Here is a 20,708-nt window from a genome sequence, read left to right on the forward strand (position 1 = left end):
CAATGGCTGCTCTTCAACAACAATAACAATCTTATATTCGCTCAATTGTTGACGAGAATCATCTTGTTATGAAAGGGATACCTTAATTAACTCTTAACATTCTTGTTGATGAGCTTATGGTTATTTGTGAAACCATTGACGACTTCAGAAATATGAAGGATAATTGCTTGTATTTCTCAGAGACTTTGGAATTCCAAGGGTGGAAGGGTTTTTAGAAAGATTAATTGGTCCAGTATATCCAGTGCTTGTGAAGCAGTTTTGGATACATGTTGTTGCTACAAAGTATAAAATCACTTCCTCAGGAATTTTCAAGGAATGCACAAAGTTGGATGAAGGAAAAGGTCCAAGTTCTAAAGACCTATCTGATAAGATGAGTGTTTGGTTTAAGATAATTATGGGTTGTATTCATCACCGACCCAAGAAGGGAAGGTTCATTCCAAATGGAAGGTTAATTTCTGACCTTCTGGTTGGAAATGGTCTTGTGGATGACCTTTTGGTTAGTGGTTTAACGAAGAAGCTAGTAAAGGATGCTGGAAAGATCTTTTGATGGAAGAATATAAAGAGCATGTGTCTCATATCCAAGGTAGTCAAGCCAAATTTCATTCCTTCAAAGGATGATATATGTGGACGAGAATTCCGATTGACAGCTTTCCAATCTTCACCAAGATTGATCCTCTAGAAGTTCTGGAATATTATCTTGAGAGTTATCTTAAAGATGGAATAGATCCAATGGTTGGCCCATTTAACTTACCAGAAACTTACCCAAATATTCATAGGAAGAGGAAGAAAGAGTCTCATGAAGAAGGTTCTTCAAGACCTTAGAAGAAGAAGAAGAAGGCTGCTACTTTTTTGGATGAAGATGAGGTGCCTCTCAGTGAGCGCCAAATGGTCTTGTGGATGACCTTTTGGTCAGTGGTTTAAGGGAGGAGCTAGTAAAGGATGGTGGAAAGATCTTTTGGTGGAAGAATATCAAGAGCATGGGTCTCATTTCCAAGGTAGTCAAGCCAAATTTCATCCCTTCAAAGGATGATATCTGTGGACGAGGATTCCGGTTGACAACTTCCCAATCTTCACCAAGATTGATCCCCTAGAAGTTACGGAATATTACCTTGAGCATTGTCTTAAAGATGGAATAGATCCAATGGTTAACCCATTTAAATTACCAGAGACTTACCCAAATATGCATGGGAAGAGGAAGAAAGAGTCTCGTGAAGAAGGTTCTTCAAGACCTCATAAGAAGAAGAAGAAGAAGAAGAATGCTACTACTTTTTTGGATGAAGATGAGTGCCTCTCAGTGAGTGCTAAAAAGTAATGCTTCTGAAGGAAACTTCTGGTGTTATCCAACAGTCTTTGAAAGCTTCTGACACTCACTCCTGGTAAGCTTCCTAAGGCCAAAAATCTTTTTGTTTCTGATTCTCTAATTTATGAACGGGTTTTACCAACTCAACCATTTCCATCTCCTTCTCAAAGCATTCCTACTTCACAACCACCTCCCATAAAAATAACTGTTTTAAAACATGTTACAGAAACTCCTAAAGTTTATGAGACTCAATTACATCAACAACAACAATAAATACCACAAACATCACCTCCTTCATAGTTACCTTTATCACCCATTCCACGTCTATCTCTAATTGTTTATGCTCCCCACACCGAAAATCCAAATTTAACAACACCTAGAAGATCTCCCTCGAGAGATTATGGTAACCCAATGTATGAAGGTGCTCTTGAAGGCATGTCTAATTTTGAGCCTGGACCTAAAGTATATGACTCTGGAAGATACGAGGCCATTCCCTCTTCTCTTCCTACTATTTATGGTCCGGATCCTCATCCAACCATAACTGATATTTCTGTCAGAATCCCTAGCCAACCTAAACCAAACCCAAATATCGGTAACATTCTAAAAAAAATTGAATCAGACTCAAGAAGTTGTCTTCACACTGGTAGGTGGACTAGTTGTTTATTAGCTAATCCTGCAGAAAGTGATATTGCTTGGGAAGATTACAAAAGTTGCATAAACTCCAAGATCTCCAAGCTGAAGAACTTTGGGTATAAAGTCTCTGAAAGAAACTTATGTTCTGGGTTTGTAACCCTTGTGGAACTCTGGAAGTTACGACATAATCCATTGTGTCTTCTTGCTCCAGAGGTCAAAGAAGTTGTTCAGGAAGCTGAGGTAGATTCTGGGCATCCAAAATTTATCATGGAAGATGATGTTGCTTAGCCGATTGCTTCTGAAGAACAATAGATTATGGTTTCCAATGATTAACAGTCTGCTAAAGTTTTTTAATTGTCTTGCAAGGATAAGTTCAAACATCAGAAGCTCTTGAAGTTTTTTAGATCAGAACTTAAGTTACCAGTTTCTGAAGAAATGATCTACTCTCTGAGTCTAAAGCTTTAACTCTGCTGTTTGAGAAAGATTTCAACCAGGAATCAGAATTTGGCATCAATTTTTGAGGAATTGAAAATTCGGCATCAAGTTTTGAGGAGTTGTAAATTCCATGGTAATTAGACTTGGAAATCAAGCTCTTCAAGAAGAATTTGTAACCAGGCTCTGAAAGCTGTTTTAGAGAGTCAAAGAGAATTTCAAAGAGAACCAGGCTCCGAAGCTTATTCAAAAGAGTTCAACCAAGCTTCTGAAGTGAAGTTCATCAAAATATTGAGTTTGATAACCAGTGCTCTAGATAAGTTCAAGTAACTTCTGAAGACAAACCAGATTCTGATGGAAGATCATTCTTGTACTTAAAAAGGTTAATCAGAAAAGTGTTCTTTCATTCTGATTTTATCTTTTTAGGATTATACATCTCAGGGGGAGCTTTGTGCTTCTATAAGATGTATCTTTCTGTGATTACCCTGTACAAAACAGTTCATCAAAATACATGTTTTTGTCATCTTCAAAAAGGGGGAGGTTGTTAGAACAAGATTTGGTTCTGCATCTATACCTTGAATTGTGATGATAACAATGTTGTATTTATGTGAGAACCATTTTGGTACCCTAATTGTTTGTTATTGTGTAACTTTAACATACAATTCTGATTCTGAGTTTATGATGTGCAACGTCATCAGTTTCTGAATATTATGTTCCAAATTCCGCTTATGCACTAGTCATGAGAAATCCTGAAAGATGTCAAGTTGTTGCTATAATGTTCTTTCTGCTTCTATGATGATTCACTCCTAAGAAGTTTTTGAAGAGATGATATGTTGTTGCTGCAACATTCTCTCCACTTCTGCTTCTGGACGTGACTCTGATCGTCAAGTTTATGAAGAATGGCAAGCTTCTAAAGTTTTGTCACTTAGCTGAAGATTCTGAAGATCTCAAGTCAGATGTTAAGGTTATCAAGGTTCTGACTGAAGAGTCTGAAGATTCTGAAGATTCTGAAGATTATGAAGATACTAAAGATCTCAAATCAGACTGCTAACACTGTCAAGGTTCTGACTGAAGATTCTGAAGTTTCTGAATCCAGTTGTATGTTTCTTTATTTCATGTTTCATCAACTTTCACCAGAAGCCAATGAATTTGAAGATAAGTTAAAAATGGATACGTGATCAAATAATATATATTACAAATCAAATATTCCTTCCATATCTGTATTGTGAGCAAATGACAGTACTATACATCACACTTGTCACTGAATTTGTGGGCGAAGGACTGTACGTTGTATCACTACTTTCACCAATCCAACTGTGGGCAACTTCTCTATTTCCCCATTCCTCCCTCCAACGGTCTCTTCTCTTATGATATATAAGTGGGGCTTGGAGACTTGAAGAACTACTACAACAATTTCATTAGACTATTTTCTATGTGAAAAATATCTAGACTTTGCTCATATTTTTCTTTAAGTGTTTTGTATTTCATTTGTGTAAAATCTGCTTGTGTAGAGTTGTAACACAAAACCTTTGATTCAAACATGTTATTTGATATTCCTTAAGGAGACTAGGGTATAGTCGGATTCTTGAGAAGACAAAAAATATTATTCTTTGTGATTATTGTCATCAGTTGATTATAGTGGATTAAATCGTTATGTATAAGGAAAAATCACTTTTGCGGATGGACTGAAGTAGTTTTGAGTTTCAAGCGAACCAGGATAAAAATACCAGTGTTTTTATCTTATTTGTTCTTAGTATTTGAGTGGTGTTCATGAGTTGATAAAAAAACATTTGTTTTTAAAATCCAATTCAAACCCCTAATTTCTTGTGTTTTTCACACCTTCATGTTCTTGTTACAAGGTCTGAGTAAAGTATATCATGCACATCCAAATATGTTTTTTTATCAAACACTCTCGATAAAAAACATCAATTCAAATATAATACTTCCTGTGTTTTTTATAATTTATATTGAATATCTAAAAAATATTATATTTGATTATCGAGAAAATAGGTGTAGATTTGTAAGAAAAAAAAAAGAAAATAAGTGTAGATAGAGATTTTTTTTGGGTTGGTGGGTATGGTAACTTGTTTTGTTTTCCCTTTTTTGAACAGTTTTTCTTATCTATGTTGGATTGTTTCTTGTATTATCCCTTTATAATGTTTTGTTCTTTAAGAAAAGTAATAAGTATGTTATTCAAGCCTCCAAGGTAGCATGTTTTTTCATCAACATGTCTACAGCTCCTTTTCCAAGGCATACCTTGATCGATTCCACCACATCAATTAAAACTCAAACAAAAAGAATCTTGTTCATCTAACATCTCTTTCATTTATAACAAGATTTTTTTCCTTCAAATTAGGTTAACCTTTCTTTAGCCATCTTATCCTCAACTTCTTTCACAAGAAGCATTCTTTCTTTGCATAGCAACCCCTAAAGAAGCATATGAACTTTTGAAATTGTGAAATACAGATGTAGTACTTATTTTTTTTTATAATTCTTTTTTAAGTGAAATTTGTAGTTCTTTCAAATATTAACATAATAAATTTGTAGTTCTTTCATGTATTAATATAGTAGATGCATGTATTTTAATTTCTTTGTTATAGTAACTTAACACAATTTTCTATTTTTTAAATTTTTATTGTAGTGTTTAATTATGAATTGAACAATCTAGCTAACCACCGATACATTGCTCTTATTTTTTTTAATAGACGTACTGATTCCTTGATTTTTTTAAATGTCTTATCCCTCGTCGGTACTGATATTTCTATTTATGTATCATAGATTGTAATTTGTTAAGAGTCTCACATTAGATGATATATTGTCTGAACATGTATTTATAAATTGTGTAATCCTCATCCTACAAATCAATTTTGTAGAGTTGAATTAGGTCAAATCATATTTTTTTAATATGGTATCAAAGAGTCTCGTTTAAAATCTAGTGGATCACTTACTTTGATTTTCGTTATCTCACTGTCCACTATTTATTTTCACGCTACAATTGTCTAGTCCTAAGTGTGAGGAGATGTGTTAAGAGTCTCACATCAAATAATATATAGTCTGAACATGTACTTATAAGTGAAGTCAATCTTCGCCCTACAAATTTTATAGAATTAAATTAGGTTCAACCACATTTCTTAACACAACTAATTAGGAAAATACAACCTCAATATAGCTCTTACTCCTTCATGTATAAAACTACTTTGTCCACATTTAAAATGCCAACTACTAACTATTTATTTGCAGCCTCTATGCAGCTCTCTAAGCCTATGTTTTAGAATCTTCAATATCTACTTCAATACAAAAGCACCTTACCCTTCAACCTTTATAAATGTCCATTGCTTTCAAACAAACTCTAAAAAACCTTCTTACTTCCATTCCACCGTGATCACAAGATATTTCTCTTATAGATGAATTTGTAGTACTAAGGATAAAAAGCTAAGAAAATTTTTCTCTTTAAGTTAAGGGACAAAAATCATCTCCCATAAATATTGATTATATAATGATATGAACTGCCAAAAAAGGAGTTAGTTTCCTGGTTTAGTGCACTATATCACATGTGAATATTCATCTTCAATATCATGTTAAACATGTAGCTCAATAATACATTTGCATATATATAGATCATACCAAATTTCTGACATTCTCAATCTAGCATTTATCTTTCTGTTAGTGCATAATTAATTTGTAGAATTTGTACTTTTCATATTAGGGACAATGCATGAGTAGATAAAAAAAAACATATACTAAAAAAGTTTTATTATTTTACTACAAGATTTTACAGGTTTACTTCATAATAGTATATTAACTATTGCTTTGAAAATTTCAAAAGAAAAGGAATGCACCTGCGTTCTGGTGATAGTGTTCAGTGCAGAAAATAGATTCCCAAACTATAATTCTTTACCTTAACCTATACATACATATATATAATATTTATAGTACAATATGAGATTTTGTGCCGCTTTAAAATACCTACATATATAATATTTAGTCCTAAGTATAAAATTATTCTCATTTTAGAAGTTGAAATGGTAATTATAGTTAAGGTCATGAATCATGAAGATAAGTACCTATTTATATGTTTTATTATATGATCATAACAAATATATTAATGCCATAAAAAGCTCCTAATAATGCAACAGAATAATCGCAACAAACATATATAGTTATTTTATTTAATTTTCCATTTTATAAATGATATATATTTTTCTTTTTCTCTCCAGTAAATAAAAAAACTGAGATTTCAGATCACTAATCAAAAAGGAAAATAAATAATTAGAAATAATGAATACCTAGTGCTTGAATAATCATAGAGCCTTCCAGTGCTTGAGAAAACAATCAATCCAACTTCAGCATCACAGAGAATGGATAATTCTTTTGCTTTCTTCAACAATCCATTTCTTCTTTTCGAAAAAGTTACTTGCCTGCTCGTCGAGTTATCAATCCTTCGAATCGCAATCTTTCCTCTTCCCATCTCAAAATATGGATTAGGGTTTCTTTCACCTGCTAGATCAGTAGTCAAATACTCTTCTTCTTAAGATCCATCACCAAGGGATATTCAATTTTTTTTTTAAAAATAAATAAAAAAAGGGAAAAAAATATGAAAGATAAAATAGAGAAGAAAAAGTGACTTACTTTATAGGAGTATTGAGTAATAAGGAGGAAAGGAAGAAGAAGAAGAAGAGTTTATAGATGTTGGTATAGATTTGTAGAAAGCGGTATTTGATGCAGTTTTATTCTTTATATGGAAAGACTAAGGAGCTTTAGGACAAAAGTAACTACTATATTTATATAATTTTCAATTTTTTCTATTTATGGGAATCCAATATAAATATAAAAGAGAACCTGTCATAGAAAAGAGAGATAATATGTGTATATTATGTTTTAATATTATTCAGTAAAAAAAAATTAAAAAATCAAATCATTATATCTTAATTTTTGTTGGTCAGAAATTGAGGGAAGTGACCAAATAATATAATATAATTGAAGTTAATGAAATAACCTATAATATTTTTTAGTTAAAAAAGGAAACTAAAATATTAAATTAAGTTAAGAATTTAATAATTAATTATGTTTTAATATTTATAAATTTAGATGATAATTGTAAATTAAGTTAAACCGAATGAATAGTTCAATTTATAAATATTAATTGATTTAAATAAATATAGACAATTGATATAAGAATTCAAATACTTAGATTTGTGTGTGAATTATAGTGTTTAATATTATTCTTTTATAATGAAAGTTATTATTTTTATATCTTTTGTTTCCAGCAGATGGGGAAGGTGTGAAGTCGTTAAAAGTATTTCTGATGCAAACCTTAAAATGGTATTCCAAGATTAGTGGTATTAAGGTTTCCCAAGTAGTACATAAAAGAAGCGCGTGATTTGTACTCGCTCATTGTTTTGATTAAAATGGTCACGTTTCAAATTGATAGGGAGAGTGCTGAAAACGTGGCAAGCATGCGCGTGGAATGGTTTACATTATGACAACATCGGAATTCAGAATGATGGGACCCTGAAAGTAGTGAAATAATGTGACGTATAGGGAAGTGACACGTGGAGTTTCTAAAACCGAGGGCGCTATTTTTTTCCTGCTTGTCAAAAACGGTTCTTCTCTCTCTTATAGTTTTTTATATTTCACTGTTGGCAATTTTGTCCTTTTCAATTTAGGGGAATATAATAAATATTGTAAAATAAAGGTCTATTCATTAATTATAGAGTGCCTTTTATATTTCGTCTGCTTTTCCAAAATGGAAATTAATAATTATTTTGTTTTATTAAAATGCATGTTTCATAGTCTATTTGAAGGTAGGTATTACTTGGTGTAATCTCAATACATTTGTGAGAATGATGGTTGGATTTGATACTTTATATAGTAAAACCTTTCTTATATTTAAAACAAAGTTTTATCTTTGCTGCTAATAGGAGTAATAAGTACTGAATTGCAAAAACTTTTACTTTTGGGAAATGGACAAACTTTTTTAAATGAGCGTTTGGCGATGATTGTCCTTAAATATTTTAAGATTTTAAATAAATTAAATATTTTTAACTTTTAATATATTGAATATCCGTATTTTTTTTTATCATTTTAATATTTTTCATAAGTGATAGGTCATGCTTACGAGTATCCCCGCACTCTTTAAGAATTTTAAATAAAAAAAATTTATTAAAAAAATTAAATATTTCAATTACCATGCATTGAATGTACACATTTAAAAAAAATGTACCTTATTAAGTTCTTAAAAAGTGTTATGAGGCATTCATTAATATTTTCTTAACTGATGAGACATGTCAACGAGTGACCTGAGACACACTTTAAGAATTCTAAATAAATAAAATATTCTTTAGAAAAGTAAAATATTTCAACTTCTAATGCATTGAATCCAACTTTATTTTTAATGAAAGATAACTGAAATTCTTAAGTATATGATAATGAATGAAATTCTTAAGCATATGATAATGAATTTTTTAGAAATGTCATCATTTTAAATAAGTTACTTGTAATCAAATAATATGTAAGTGGAATGGAAGCACATAGAAAACTAGAGAAGATTTTTCAGAAAGAATAATCAATGTAACAATGTGAAAGCGAGGCGACAAAAGAGTACGGTTGATAGGAGAACATCTTTCTTTTTCACGTCAATATCAAGTGAATGCAAAGCTAAGGAGATGTACGAGGTATTCGGGAGTTACTGTGACATACATTAGGTTGTGATTCCATCCAAGAGAAACATAAGATTAATGTGAATATTCTAAGGTTTTAAAGGAGAGGTCATGATAGGGCTCAATAGAATCCTAATTTTAGAAGAGAAACCTACATAATTAAAGAAGACACAAGAGGCAGGATGTTGGGTCAACCATTCAAGGATAAGTAGAGGCAAGCTTAACATTTGGGGGAACCGGTTCACAAAGAAAGCAAAGATTCTAGATCATATGCGCATGTACTCAAAAACGAAATTATGAACAGAAGGAAGAACTTTAAAAGGGAGCCAAGAGCAAACCATAACATGGAACCGAATTTGCTCATCCGAAACTCGATATTGAAAAAGAAGAGGCGTGAAGTAGATTCGAGAAGGCTTACATAGGGACAATAGAAAATTCAGTCATGACGTACAATATCCAAGATGTATTCAATTATGAGGGATACTTTGCCATCCATGCTACACCATTGGAGCTAGTTTACACCCTTTCGAAGAACAAATGAGGGAGAACTTCAAGTCCTAGTTAATGACAGAGATGATTTGCTGAAGTAATGGTTCAAGGAAATTAGAAAATGGGATTCGTCTGTTGTGGATAATGAAATAGTAACATGGTTATGATGCTATTATGTTCCATGTCATGCATGGAACCTTAAAATGAAGCCCTTTGAATGCACATAAAGGTTTGTACTCATCATAATCAAATGATTCTTCACGCGTGTAGATCAGAGAAGAAGAGGCACCAGAAAACGAAGAAGATTATGATGATTTTCTTGGACATGGTAGCGAAAAACATGAAGTGGGGAACATGTAATACCCTAAAACTCGACACCCTTGATTTATTAGAATAACATAATTTTTACACAACCTCGATGTTATACATTCACAACATATATCTTTCTTGCAAATTATAACATGAAACATGCAGCAGAATAAAATATCAAAACTTCAAAGAAAACACTTATTGATCTCATCAAAATTTACTAATTAAAATAACTCAGACATCTCAAGAAACATAAAATATAAAAAAGCCACATGTCCCTAGTGTTACATATCATATCGACACCAAAACTTAACAACTCGAAAAACTGTAAACAAACGAAAAGGTCTCAATGCCATCCTCCAAGTCCATAACAGCTAGTGTTCCTCTATTTTAGTAGTTGTACAACGAGAGTAAGGACACCACAAACAAAACAACCAGATGGTAAGAATACATCCAATAGAGTTAGTGGTGCATAAACATTAAAGGATAGTATAATTCAAGTAATTACCAATCACATGAATATCATTCACAACCATGCATTGATTACAATAATAACTCGATCATAAAAAGGCTATGTATGTGTAAGACCCCAATTTTGACCCTAAGATCCCTCATGCAATTTCATCATAAGCATTAGCATTGGGATCATACCTTGGCATTCTCCTTACCCCTCATTCATTGGGTTTATTTTGGGAGAGATCACCAAGTACTTTGTGATTGTATCATACTTGTATTTTATCATTTTACTAACCAAAATACCAAAAATATGTCTTTGCATTTGCCTAACTCTTTTGTAGGTAGGGCATGATCCCATTGATTTATCAAGTTCACATTTAGGGTTTGAGACCCTCATGAAGAAAGAACACAACCATGAATTGATACAAGAATGATTATGAGCATCATATATGAGTTACATTGATTACTACATGTTATATTGATCAAGTTTTCTTCAAGAGTTTGAGGGTGATTTGCCTTGGAACCCCTAGTTTGACTGGGTATCTTGAGTAACTTCTCCAACAAGCTATCTCACCAATTGATCAAACCTCTCAAGGGACACTTCAAATTTCATCATATTATGCATATATGATCTACCATGAACTTATAAAGTCAAGAGAATTGAAGATTAGCAAGTTGGTTGATGGTGGTTGGCCAGATGAATTCATCTGATCAAAACTGGGTCTCCCTAGACCCTATCTCCTACAATTTTCACCATATAAAAATTATTACAAGATCAAACTTACTCTAAATAACATTCCAAACAACTTTCGTGTTGATACCTAGAGCTAGTTTTGCTTGGAAAATCATTTTCTATGTTGAAACATTATAGGTCATTTTGTCTAAACCCTAATTTGAAAGTCAACTTCCCAAGGACATAACTTGCTCAATTTTTATGAGATGAAAGATTTCCAAGTTGAAAAATAAAATTCAAGATACCTACTTAAACTTTTATGTTTGGAGTGAGAGCTAATTCAACTTTTATGAGCATGTGATATGAGGCTACATTATAGGTCACTTTTGACCTATACCATTGAACAAGTGATTTTTCCAAACTTCAAAAATGCATAACTCTATCATTTCAAATCCAAATTACATGAAATGGGTTACCATTTTGGAGGTCTTTGAAAGAGCTACCACTTTAATGAAGACACTTTTCTCATTTGAAGCTCACATAAAAAGTTAAGCAAGGTGGAATATTGAGACATATGGCTTGATACTTAGAAAAATATTGATATGTTAAAAATTTCCATACTTCCACCTTAAAATTCTTCATGATAAAAACTTCAAATGGAAAAATGTTGAACATGAAAGTTGTTCCTCTTGATCTCACCTTTCCAAAAAGCCTAAATTCATCTATTTTGGACAAGAAATGAATAGGTTGCGCATGGCATGAACATGGTATCATCATTTGGCAAGATTAAACTTCAAACATCCATGCACAATTGCTTAGCATTCCAATATGACTTCAGCCTTTCTTACACTTAATTATGGATCAGATGGAGTGATTTCATGGGCCTGTACACGCCCATGCACCCATGCATCACACATTGCTAATTTTGGAAGTTCACTTCAAGTGTGCAAATATCAATTGAATTGGCTATAAATAGAGCCCTCTTGCATCAGAATTTCACACACATTCGCGCCAACTTTGATCCCAAACCTCTAACCCTCTCATTCCAAAGGATAATCCTGAGAATTTCATTTGAAATTGAGTTTGAATTCTCACTGTTTTGAGATTCAAAACTCCAAGGATCTAAGACCTTTTGTGCATTCCATTCTACTTCTGCAAGCATTTAGAGTGAGATGAAGCACGAGCCAAGGCAAGAACAGTTGAATCCAGGCCTACATGGAAGCTATTTTTCAAAAAATTTCATCTCTTCGATTCTCTCTCAATCTTGCTCAATTCTCTTGATTCTTTGGTTGTCTGAAGTCCTACCAATGTAGGCAAGAAGATTGAGTTGCTTTGAGGCCAAATCGAAGCAACTCAGTTCATGTACCTCAAATTTAAACTCCATGTATCTCTAAATATACTTGGAGTTAGGATGAATTGAGGTCAGATTCGTGCTCTACGCCATTTTTTCTTTCAGATCATGTCCTCATTTTTCATTTTTTTGATGGTGATGAGTGAATCAGTCCAGCCAGGGTCGCCGGAGAAGACGACCGGCCTTTGGACACCGGTGATGTGCTGGCTTGGTTCTGAGCCATTGATCTCATTTGAATTATTTTAATCACGAGCGTGCATTGTAATTACCTTTCCTGTGGCGCATTGACTCAAGACCACAATGGAACGCGCGCTGGTGGCCACTTGATCTGCCACCTCAATTAATGTGGGAGATCAAGTGGCTCACGTTTTTTGGTTATTTTCATGATTTAATTGATTTTTCATTTGTTTTTAATTGTTTAAAAATACTTTTAAATTTCCAAAAATTATGAATTTTTTTCTCCAAGGTCCTTTGACCTTATTTGACCTATGATAAATCTCATGGCCATTTCTTTGGTGTTTTGATGAGGTTTTAGGAATTGGACAAACCATATTTAATTTAAATGCCTTATTTTAGTATTTGCCAAATAATTTTGTTGACCAATTTGATAATTTGTTTGAGTTTGACTATTGTTGTTAGGCCTTGGTCAAGGTTCATTTGACTTTGTTGAGTTAATATCATTGGATTTAGGGGATTGATGGAATGTACATTCCATCTCCCAAAATGAATGGATGATATTAATTTGGTAAAAGTCCTCCTTTGACCAATTTGTGTTTTGATCCACCCCCTCCCACTTTATCTCATTCCCTTTCTTCATTCATTCATTTCATTTGGCCTATGATGTCTCAAGATCCTAAGGCTAGTTGATTGAAAAATTAACATAAGTATGGATGAGATTAGGCCACACCTTTTGCATATTCTTTTTGTGTGTGACATGTTTCATGAGCATAGTTCATAATACTATGTCTCTAACATGAATTAACACCAAAATTCTATTGCTCGACCTCAAATAGTTGTGACTTCTACATAAGTCCAATTACGATTGCTTAACATAGCGCTAAATTTATGACATCAAAGGAATATCATTCTAATTAGTGAGATTGTAAGTCTCCCCTCTTTCATGGTATTGTGTGGAAACTTGGCCTTCTTTCCTTCCTTTGGAAGATGTTTTGGTTCAAGGATCCATGCTTGTGATAAGTGGGTTGAGTGTTCTCCAAAGAATGTCTAAAAATGAAAAGTAAAAGCAAAACAATATTAACTTCTAACTCATTAACAACTAACTTTTAATTTCAAGTCATTTACTTTAATGTCATTTAATTCTAGCTTTTATACATTTGCCATTGTTCATATCATTCTAATTGTTTATGTTAATGCAATTTTCACTTTGTCCACTTGAACCATATTGTGTGATACATTTTGTTTGTGTATACTTTGTGTGTTTGTGTGGTCTTTGACCATTAATGTACATAATAACAACAAAAAACCCTAAAAAACTTTTGTATGGACTGTTGGCTTGATCTTAGACAAATGGACTTAGAACTTAGGTAACATTCCTATGCTAAAGGACTTGGCCAATGGCAACTTATTGAGAAATCAAGTGCTTGCAATTTGAAACTTCATCTGATATATCATTCAAGATCTCTCTAAGTTCATATGCAACATGATCATTGTGAAGCTATTATTTTGAACTTGTGACTCGTGAATTCATCTGTTACATGGGCTATTTTGAAGAAGATCATGGATTGGATAAGCTTGGATGTGGATATCTTTATTTGATGCCTTGCTCTTCATGATAATATAATTGTGCATTTATGTGTTGCTTGATTCTAAAAAAAGTCCAAGGGAATTCTGGGTTTCTATTGACATTCTTGTCTATTGGATTGCTACCCATTTGGTCAGATCTTTTCAACTCTAAACTTTTAATTTTGTACATAGGATAGTCTCTTCATCTTCTCCCCATTTCTTTAATTTCAAAATATCTCCCTCATTTTTCAAAACCTTCTTTGATTGAACTTATTTTGTTCTAAACTTTGACCACTTTGCAAAAAAGATAGAAACTTTGGCCTTATGCCATTGCATTTTCAAACTTCTTTTCTTAAATCAAACTTGTAAATAAACTTAACTATACTTGACTTAAACTTTCAAAAAGCCAAAAAGAACTAACTCATTCAAACCATTTTTAGGCCTTTGTGCCTTTCAAACTTAATTTTTGTTAAAATCAATGCATCCACTTTGAAATTTGTATCACGAACTACGAGGTTTTGATCCCTCATTTTTATGTTGGTACGTAGGCACAAGACCGAAGGTCTTGCCAAACACAAAAATATAATTAATGAATTCTTTTCTCATCCCTCCATTCTATTTGTTTGTAAACATCACTTCATACCAAGTACATATGCACACAAAAAGGGCTCCCTAGGAGTACCTAGAACACTTTGGGTGCTAACACCTTCCCTCTGTGTAACCAACTGTTAGATGCCCAAGTTTGCTTATTTGAGCTATCAAATATGGGCATCTTTCACTCCTTTTTGTTAGACGGTGTGGCTAGTGATCGAGAGGGGGGGTGAATAGATCACCTCTTTTAAATTTAACGGATTTGAAATTTTATCAGAGTTTTCAAAGTTGGCGGAAAAATTTGTCCCGAATCGACTTCCGTCTATTCTGAACCGCTACTAGAAAGCCGGACACACAAGTTTAATTGCTGGATTTTAATGAGAATGACAGAACCAATTCACACCAGAATTTTAACTAATTGAATGCACTTATCATTAAAGTCTATTTCCAATGAATAAAATCTAGCTAACCATTTTATCAAACAGTTGGTGTGTATGTGATTGATGATAAACAACAATGGAGTTTGATTAAAAGTTTTCTTGCCACTGCTGTCTTGCAAAAGGAACAATCACCACAAACTAACTGAATGTGCGAAAACAGTTTGAAAAACGTAAAGAGGAGTAAGATAAGAAAACGATACGCAGAGATTTGGTAAGGAAGTTCCCCACGTCGTCCTCGCGTGTGGGTACGTCTCCCTCTCAATTTCAAATGAAATTGAGAACTTTGATTATCAATTTTTGCCGAATCCGTTGATACAAGGTTATGATACAAAGACAGAATTCTAAACTCTAAGAACTTCTTCTTGTATGAACCTTCACTTGATCTGAGCACGATCAAGATTTTCCTGCACGAAATTGCAAACAATTCACCGGTTCCACGACCTGCTTGCGAAATCCTCCGATCTCCAAACGCAACGCTGTGGCTGAATATGTTCTGCAAACGTGGCTCCCAAACCCTCAAGAACACTCCAGTTCTTGAAGGACAAACCAGTAGGTTTTTCCTAGAAACCCCCTTCAATCTTCAACTCAGCTAGATCCTCGATCGTTCCACTGCAAACCACAGCTAGATCCTTGATCGTACCACTGAACGTTATCTCGATGCTTCTTTAATCCAAAGAACAAGAATGGTTATGTGTAAATGTTCTTGAAGAAAAGTAATTGAGAAGATGAAGAAGATGAAGTCTCTTTCAGGTTTCTAATTGCTCTCAAACAATTGCTCCAACACTGCTTTTGATCTTGTGTTCAATTGTTTTCCCTCAATGAATTCGTTTTTTTTTTGCACTGCTGTTATAACCTGTCTTATATATGCTGCAAAACAGTTGCTGTTATAACACAAAACAGCTTTATGTATTGATACATAATAGTGTGCATCGATGCATACTGTAGGATATGTGAATTTTTGGTGAAATTGATTACTCATGTATCGATGCAAAAGTCGTGTGTATCGATGCATGTTATTATTACACTAGTATGTATCGATGCCTGATGCGTATGTGTTGATACACAGACTGTTTCAATTAGTCATGTATCGATGCAGGGATCGTGTGGATCGATGCATAGAGTCTTTTGCCTTTCATGTATTGATGCATGACTCGTATGCATCGATGCATACTGAACAAAAATGTTTTGTGATTTATCACATGCTGTGTGTATCGATGCAGAGGTTTATGTATTGATGCATACTGACACCAAATGCATTTTAATTGTTATTTAGAGGGAAGTATCAATGTAGGTCTATATGTACAGTTATGCAACAATAGAGTGGGATGAAAAATATAATAAAACACACATGTATCATGTAATGCAATGCACAACCAACATTTGGATGATGATCACACAATTTGCTATCATTAAAAATTAATTCAAGGTAAAGAATTCTCTCACAAACTCCCCCTTTTTGATGATGGCAAATTCTTGGCAAGATGTGTGATACTCCCCCTGAGTTTGTGCATATCTGCATTTTCTCCCCCTTTGTCAACATCAAAAAGAGGAGGAAACAAATTTATCAAGGTAGCATAGTGTAGCAGGGCATGGCAAAAAATGGATAACAGGCTATCAATCACAAAGAATGTAGCTTCAAAGTAAAGAATCATTCACAAAGAATGAAGAATAAGGGCAATAACAATAGAGATAAACAGAATTAGAAAAGCATTTTAAAGATACGAACGAGTTTAAGAGTTACATAAGCTAAACCATATATTGTGCAACAAAATAAAACTTGAGCAATATGAAATGAAATGCAGTGAGATGAAAAGATGGTTGGTTAATTTGGATTGTTGCCACCACAGGACTCCTCATCATGTCTGTCAGGATCTCTGTAGCTTGGCGGAGGCGGAGGAGGAGGCATTGTGTCTGGATTTTGGCCCATGAAGGAGTATTGCCTAAATCGGTTCTGAACTTCAATGCTTCTAAAGCTGTCCATAATACCAGGATTTTCACGGCAGTCGTCCATAAAGCCGGACATTTTGTTGTAGAAAACCTGATGCCATTTAACCAAGTCTTGGTGCCAAGCGTGTTGATTCTGATGCATCCGTGTATGCTCATCATGCCAGTCCCGATGCTCGTTGTGCCATTCAAATTGTTGAACATGCCAGTACCGTGCTTCTTCATGGCGTTCTTTGTTGACAATTTCCATATGTTGAAGCATATGAGTGATGTCCGCATTTGGTGTTGAGGCTGAAGTACCACCGGAGAATGGAGGGGCTGTAGGTTCAGGTACGTAGTTGGTAGGAGACCACCTTCGTGGCACCCAATCACCCCAACCAGTATTGGCCTTAGCTTGTGGTGCATCTGTTTCGGCCGCATCCTGCATTTCTTCATCAGGCTGATCTTCAGCAACATGGATGCGTTCCGAGGGCACGTCAAAGTTGTAAATTCTGGTTTTGGATTTTCTTTCGAAGAAATAGAAACATTTGCGGTCCTTGTCCCACCGATATCCCATATGCGATAGAGTGGCAGAGTCAAACTCTTGAGCAGCAGATGGAGATAGGAGAGGAACAATAGGTATTGCAACTTTCCAAAACTTAAGAATTTTCATTATTTGAGAGGCATAACCTAGAGCCACATTCTTGGAGCTGTCTCGCACAAAAAATAGACGTTTTACAAAGTAGTTCGCCCAATTTAGGAGAACCTTATTTTGCAGAATGTAGAGAAGATGTATGCTAGGCCTATCCAACCGAGAGTGTCCACTGTTTGTTGGACGCAGAATATGTGTGATAATCCAGTGAAGAATACGCGGAGTTTGCTTGATCATACCTGACGTGACGTGTTCATCCTCAATCAGCGGTCTATCAATCTTTAGGATAGAAGTTGTAAAGTCCTTCATGTCACATTCAGGATCAAAATGCAGGTTATGCCAGCACTTGAAAACCATCGACGGAGACGGCATTTGAAATACCGTTTCCCAATCAGAGGCTTCAAAGGTATATGTTCTGACTCCGATAGAACACCGGAACATATAGCCTCTACCAGTTTGTAAGCCAGCATAAAAGACCCGAATGAAATCCTCATGATAATCATCCTTTGTGGACAGAAACGACCCAAGTCTTTGTGCATGTAAGAGTTCAACTACTTCATTTAGGTGTAGGTGAATGGCATCTGTTTTATCAAAGACGTGAGGTTTCATGACTAACCTTGTCTTGAAGGACTCTTCAAATTCAGCAGCAACAGCAGGATGAAGTAGCTCTAAGGCATTTGAAGGAACTTCTGGTGGTTGCTGAGATGTACCGGCTGTTTCCTTTCCCTTTCCTTTTCCTTTGGCTCTGGCTGGAATAGTGCGTGGAGGCATGGTGATGTGAGATTTAGGGTTTGAGAGAGAGAGTGAAGATGAGGAGGATTAGGGTTAGCCACTGGTTTTGGGGTTTTTGAGGGCAGATGATATGAAGTAATGAGATAGGAAGTGATATGATTGGCTGATGTGTCGATGCATGAGAGAGAAAGAAATGCATTTAATTCAGATAGCATCAGTATGTATCGATGCAGAGGGTCATGCGTCGATGCCAAATATTCACAATTGGCATGTGTATCGATACATGCGATGGATGCATCGATGCATCCTGAAGCAGTTTTTAAAAATTTGAATTTCAGAATGTATGGGTCGATGCATGCTTCGTTTGTGTCGATGCATACTGATGCTGAACTAGCTTTTAATGAGTTTTAATGCAGTATGAATATGCATTATGCACTATGTCATGATGATTATGCTCAACAGAGATTCAGAAGTCAAATTGTTAATGTGCACACAATATGGACAAGGAGTATATGCAAACAAATTTTATATCAACTAGAGTAAGAACATTTGTTCTAACATACACAATCACTTAGCAATAAGAAAATTGTAGAAAGGATTGATATTACCTCTGTTGGAGAACTCTTGTGATGGATAATTGACATCTAAAACAGCTCTTATCAACCATGGTGAGGCATAATATAATTAAGAGGTAACATGCTTATGACATCAATTGAGAGAGATCTAAGATTCCCAATTCGCGACGAATGTTGAAGAAAGGTTCCATTGCCAATGGTTTAGTGAAAATATCAGCAAGCTGATTTTTGGAATCAACGTGTTCAAAGACAACGTCTTCTTTTTCAACATGATCACGAAGGAAATGATGTCTTATCTCTATGTGTTTAGTGCGTGAGTGTAAAACAGGGTTTTTAGTAAGGTTTATGGCACTAGTGTTGTCACATTTGATAGGAATACGTTTGAGTTGAATGTTGAAGTCTTGTAGTTGCTGTTTCAGCCATAAAATCTGAGCGCAACAACTACCGGCTGCAACGTATTCTGCCTCTGCAGTTGACAAAGCCACGGAAACTTGCTTTTTGCTATGCCAACTGACCAAGGAGTTTGAAAACAGGTGACATGTACCACTTGTGCTTTTCCTATCTGATTTGCAGCCAGCAAAATCAGAATCGGAGTACCCTACTAGGCTACAATCACTTCCTTTGGAATACCAAAGCCCGTATTTAGGTGTTCCGTGAAGATATCTAAATATGCGCTTCACCGCTTTTAGGTGTGATTCCTTAGGATTTGATTGATAGCGTGCACACATACAAACACTAAACATGATGTCAGGTCTAGAAGCAGAAAGATACAAGAGAGATCCAATCATACCTCTGAACCTTTTGACATCTACACACTTACCGTGCTCATCCTTATCTAGATTTCCGTTGGTAGGCATTGGGGTGTCGATTGATTTTGAGTCATTCATTCCAAATCGCTTGAGTAGTTCTCTACAGTATTTTGTTTGACATACTGCTGTACCCTCATCAAGTTGCTTTATTTGCAGTCCTAGGAAGTAGTTCAGCTCCCCCATTAGACTCATCTCAAATTCACCCTGCATAACCTTAGAAAATTCTTCGACCAAGTGTATGTTAGTTGAACCAAATATGATATTGTCGACATAAACTTGAACTAAAAGAATGTGCTTCCCTTTGTGTTTAATAAAGAGAGTATTGTCCACTTTACCTCTTGAATATCCATGATCAATTAGGAATTTGCTAAGCCTTTCATACCAAACCCGAGGGGCTTGTTTAAGACCATACAAAGCTCGTTTTAATTTGTAAACATGATCTGGATTTTCAGCATTTTCAAAACCGGGAGGTTGTGAAACATATACTTCTTCATTTATGACACCATTAAGAAAGGCACTCTTTACGTCCATTTGGTAAAGCTTAAAATCCTTAGAACACGCATAGGCAAGCAAAAGACGTATAGCTTCAAGGCGAGCAACTGGAGCATAAGTTTCCTCATAGTCTATGCCCTCCTCTTGGTTATACCCTTGTGCTACTAAACGTGCCTTGTTCCTAGTAATCACTCCGTTTTCATCAAGCTTGTTCCTAAAAACCCACTTAGTGCCTATGATATGATGATCTCGCGGACGAGGGACAAGTTCCCAAACGTCATTTCTTTTAAATTGATTAAGCTCTTCTTGCATGGCCATTAGCCAAAATTCATCAATCAAGGCCTCTTTGGCATTCTTAGGTTCTACTTGTGAAACAAACGCGAAGTGAGAACAAAAATTACTTATCTTAGAACGAGTCATTACTCCCTTTGAAATGTCTCCCAAGATGT

General features: G+C 34.7%; 1 protein-coding gene across 6 annotated transcripts in view; it reads right to left on the reverse strand.

The window, feature by feature from the left end:
• LOC127083878 (MADS-box transcription factor 23) overlaps window positions 1-20,708 on the reverse strand; it is a 105,001-nt gene that overhangs the window by 19,625 nt on the left and 64,668 nt on the right. For 3 of the 6 annotated variants that reach the window (XM_051024280.1, XM_051024271.1, XM_051024240.1), the window contains exon 1: window positions 6,652-6,960. The exons of 2 other annotated variants lie outside the window; for them this stretch is intronic. In XM_051024280.1, the coding sequence (XP_050880237.1) occupies window positions 6,652-6,833 (182 nt within the window). In that variant the 5' untranslated portion in view covers window positions 6,834-6,960. Of the gene's footprint in view, window positions 1-6,651; window positions 6,961-6,994; window positions 7,135-20,708 lie in introns of those variants that run through there. One more of the 6 variants, XM_051024246.1, reaches the window with a different exon arrangement.

Source organism: Lathyrus oleraceus, chromosome 1 (assembly GCF_024323335.1).
Source record: "Lathyrus oleraceus cultivar Zhongwan6 chromosome 1, CAAS_Psat_ZW6_1.0, whole genome shotgun sequence".
Taxonomy (NCBI): Eukaryota; Viridiplantae; Streptophyta; class Magnoliopsida; order Fabales; family Fabaceae; genus Lathyrus; species Lathyrus oleraceus.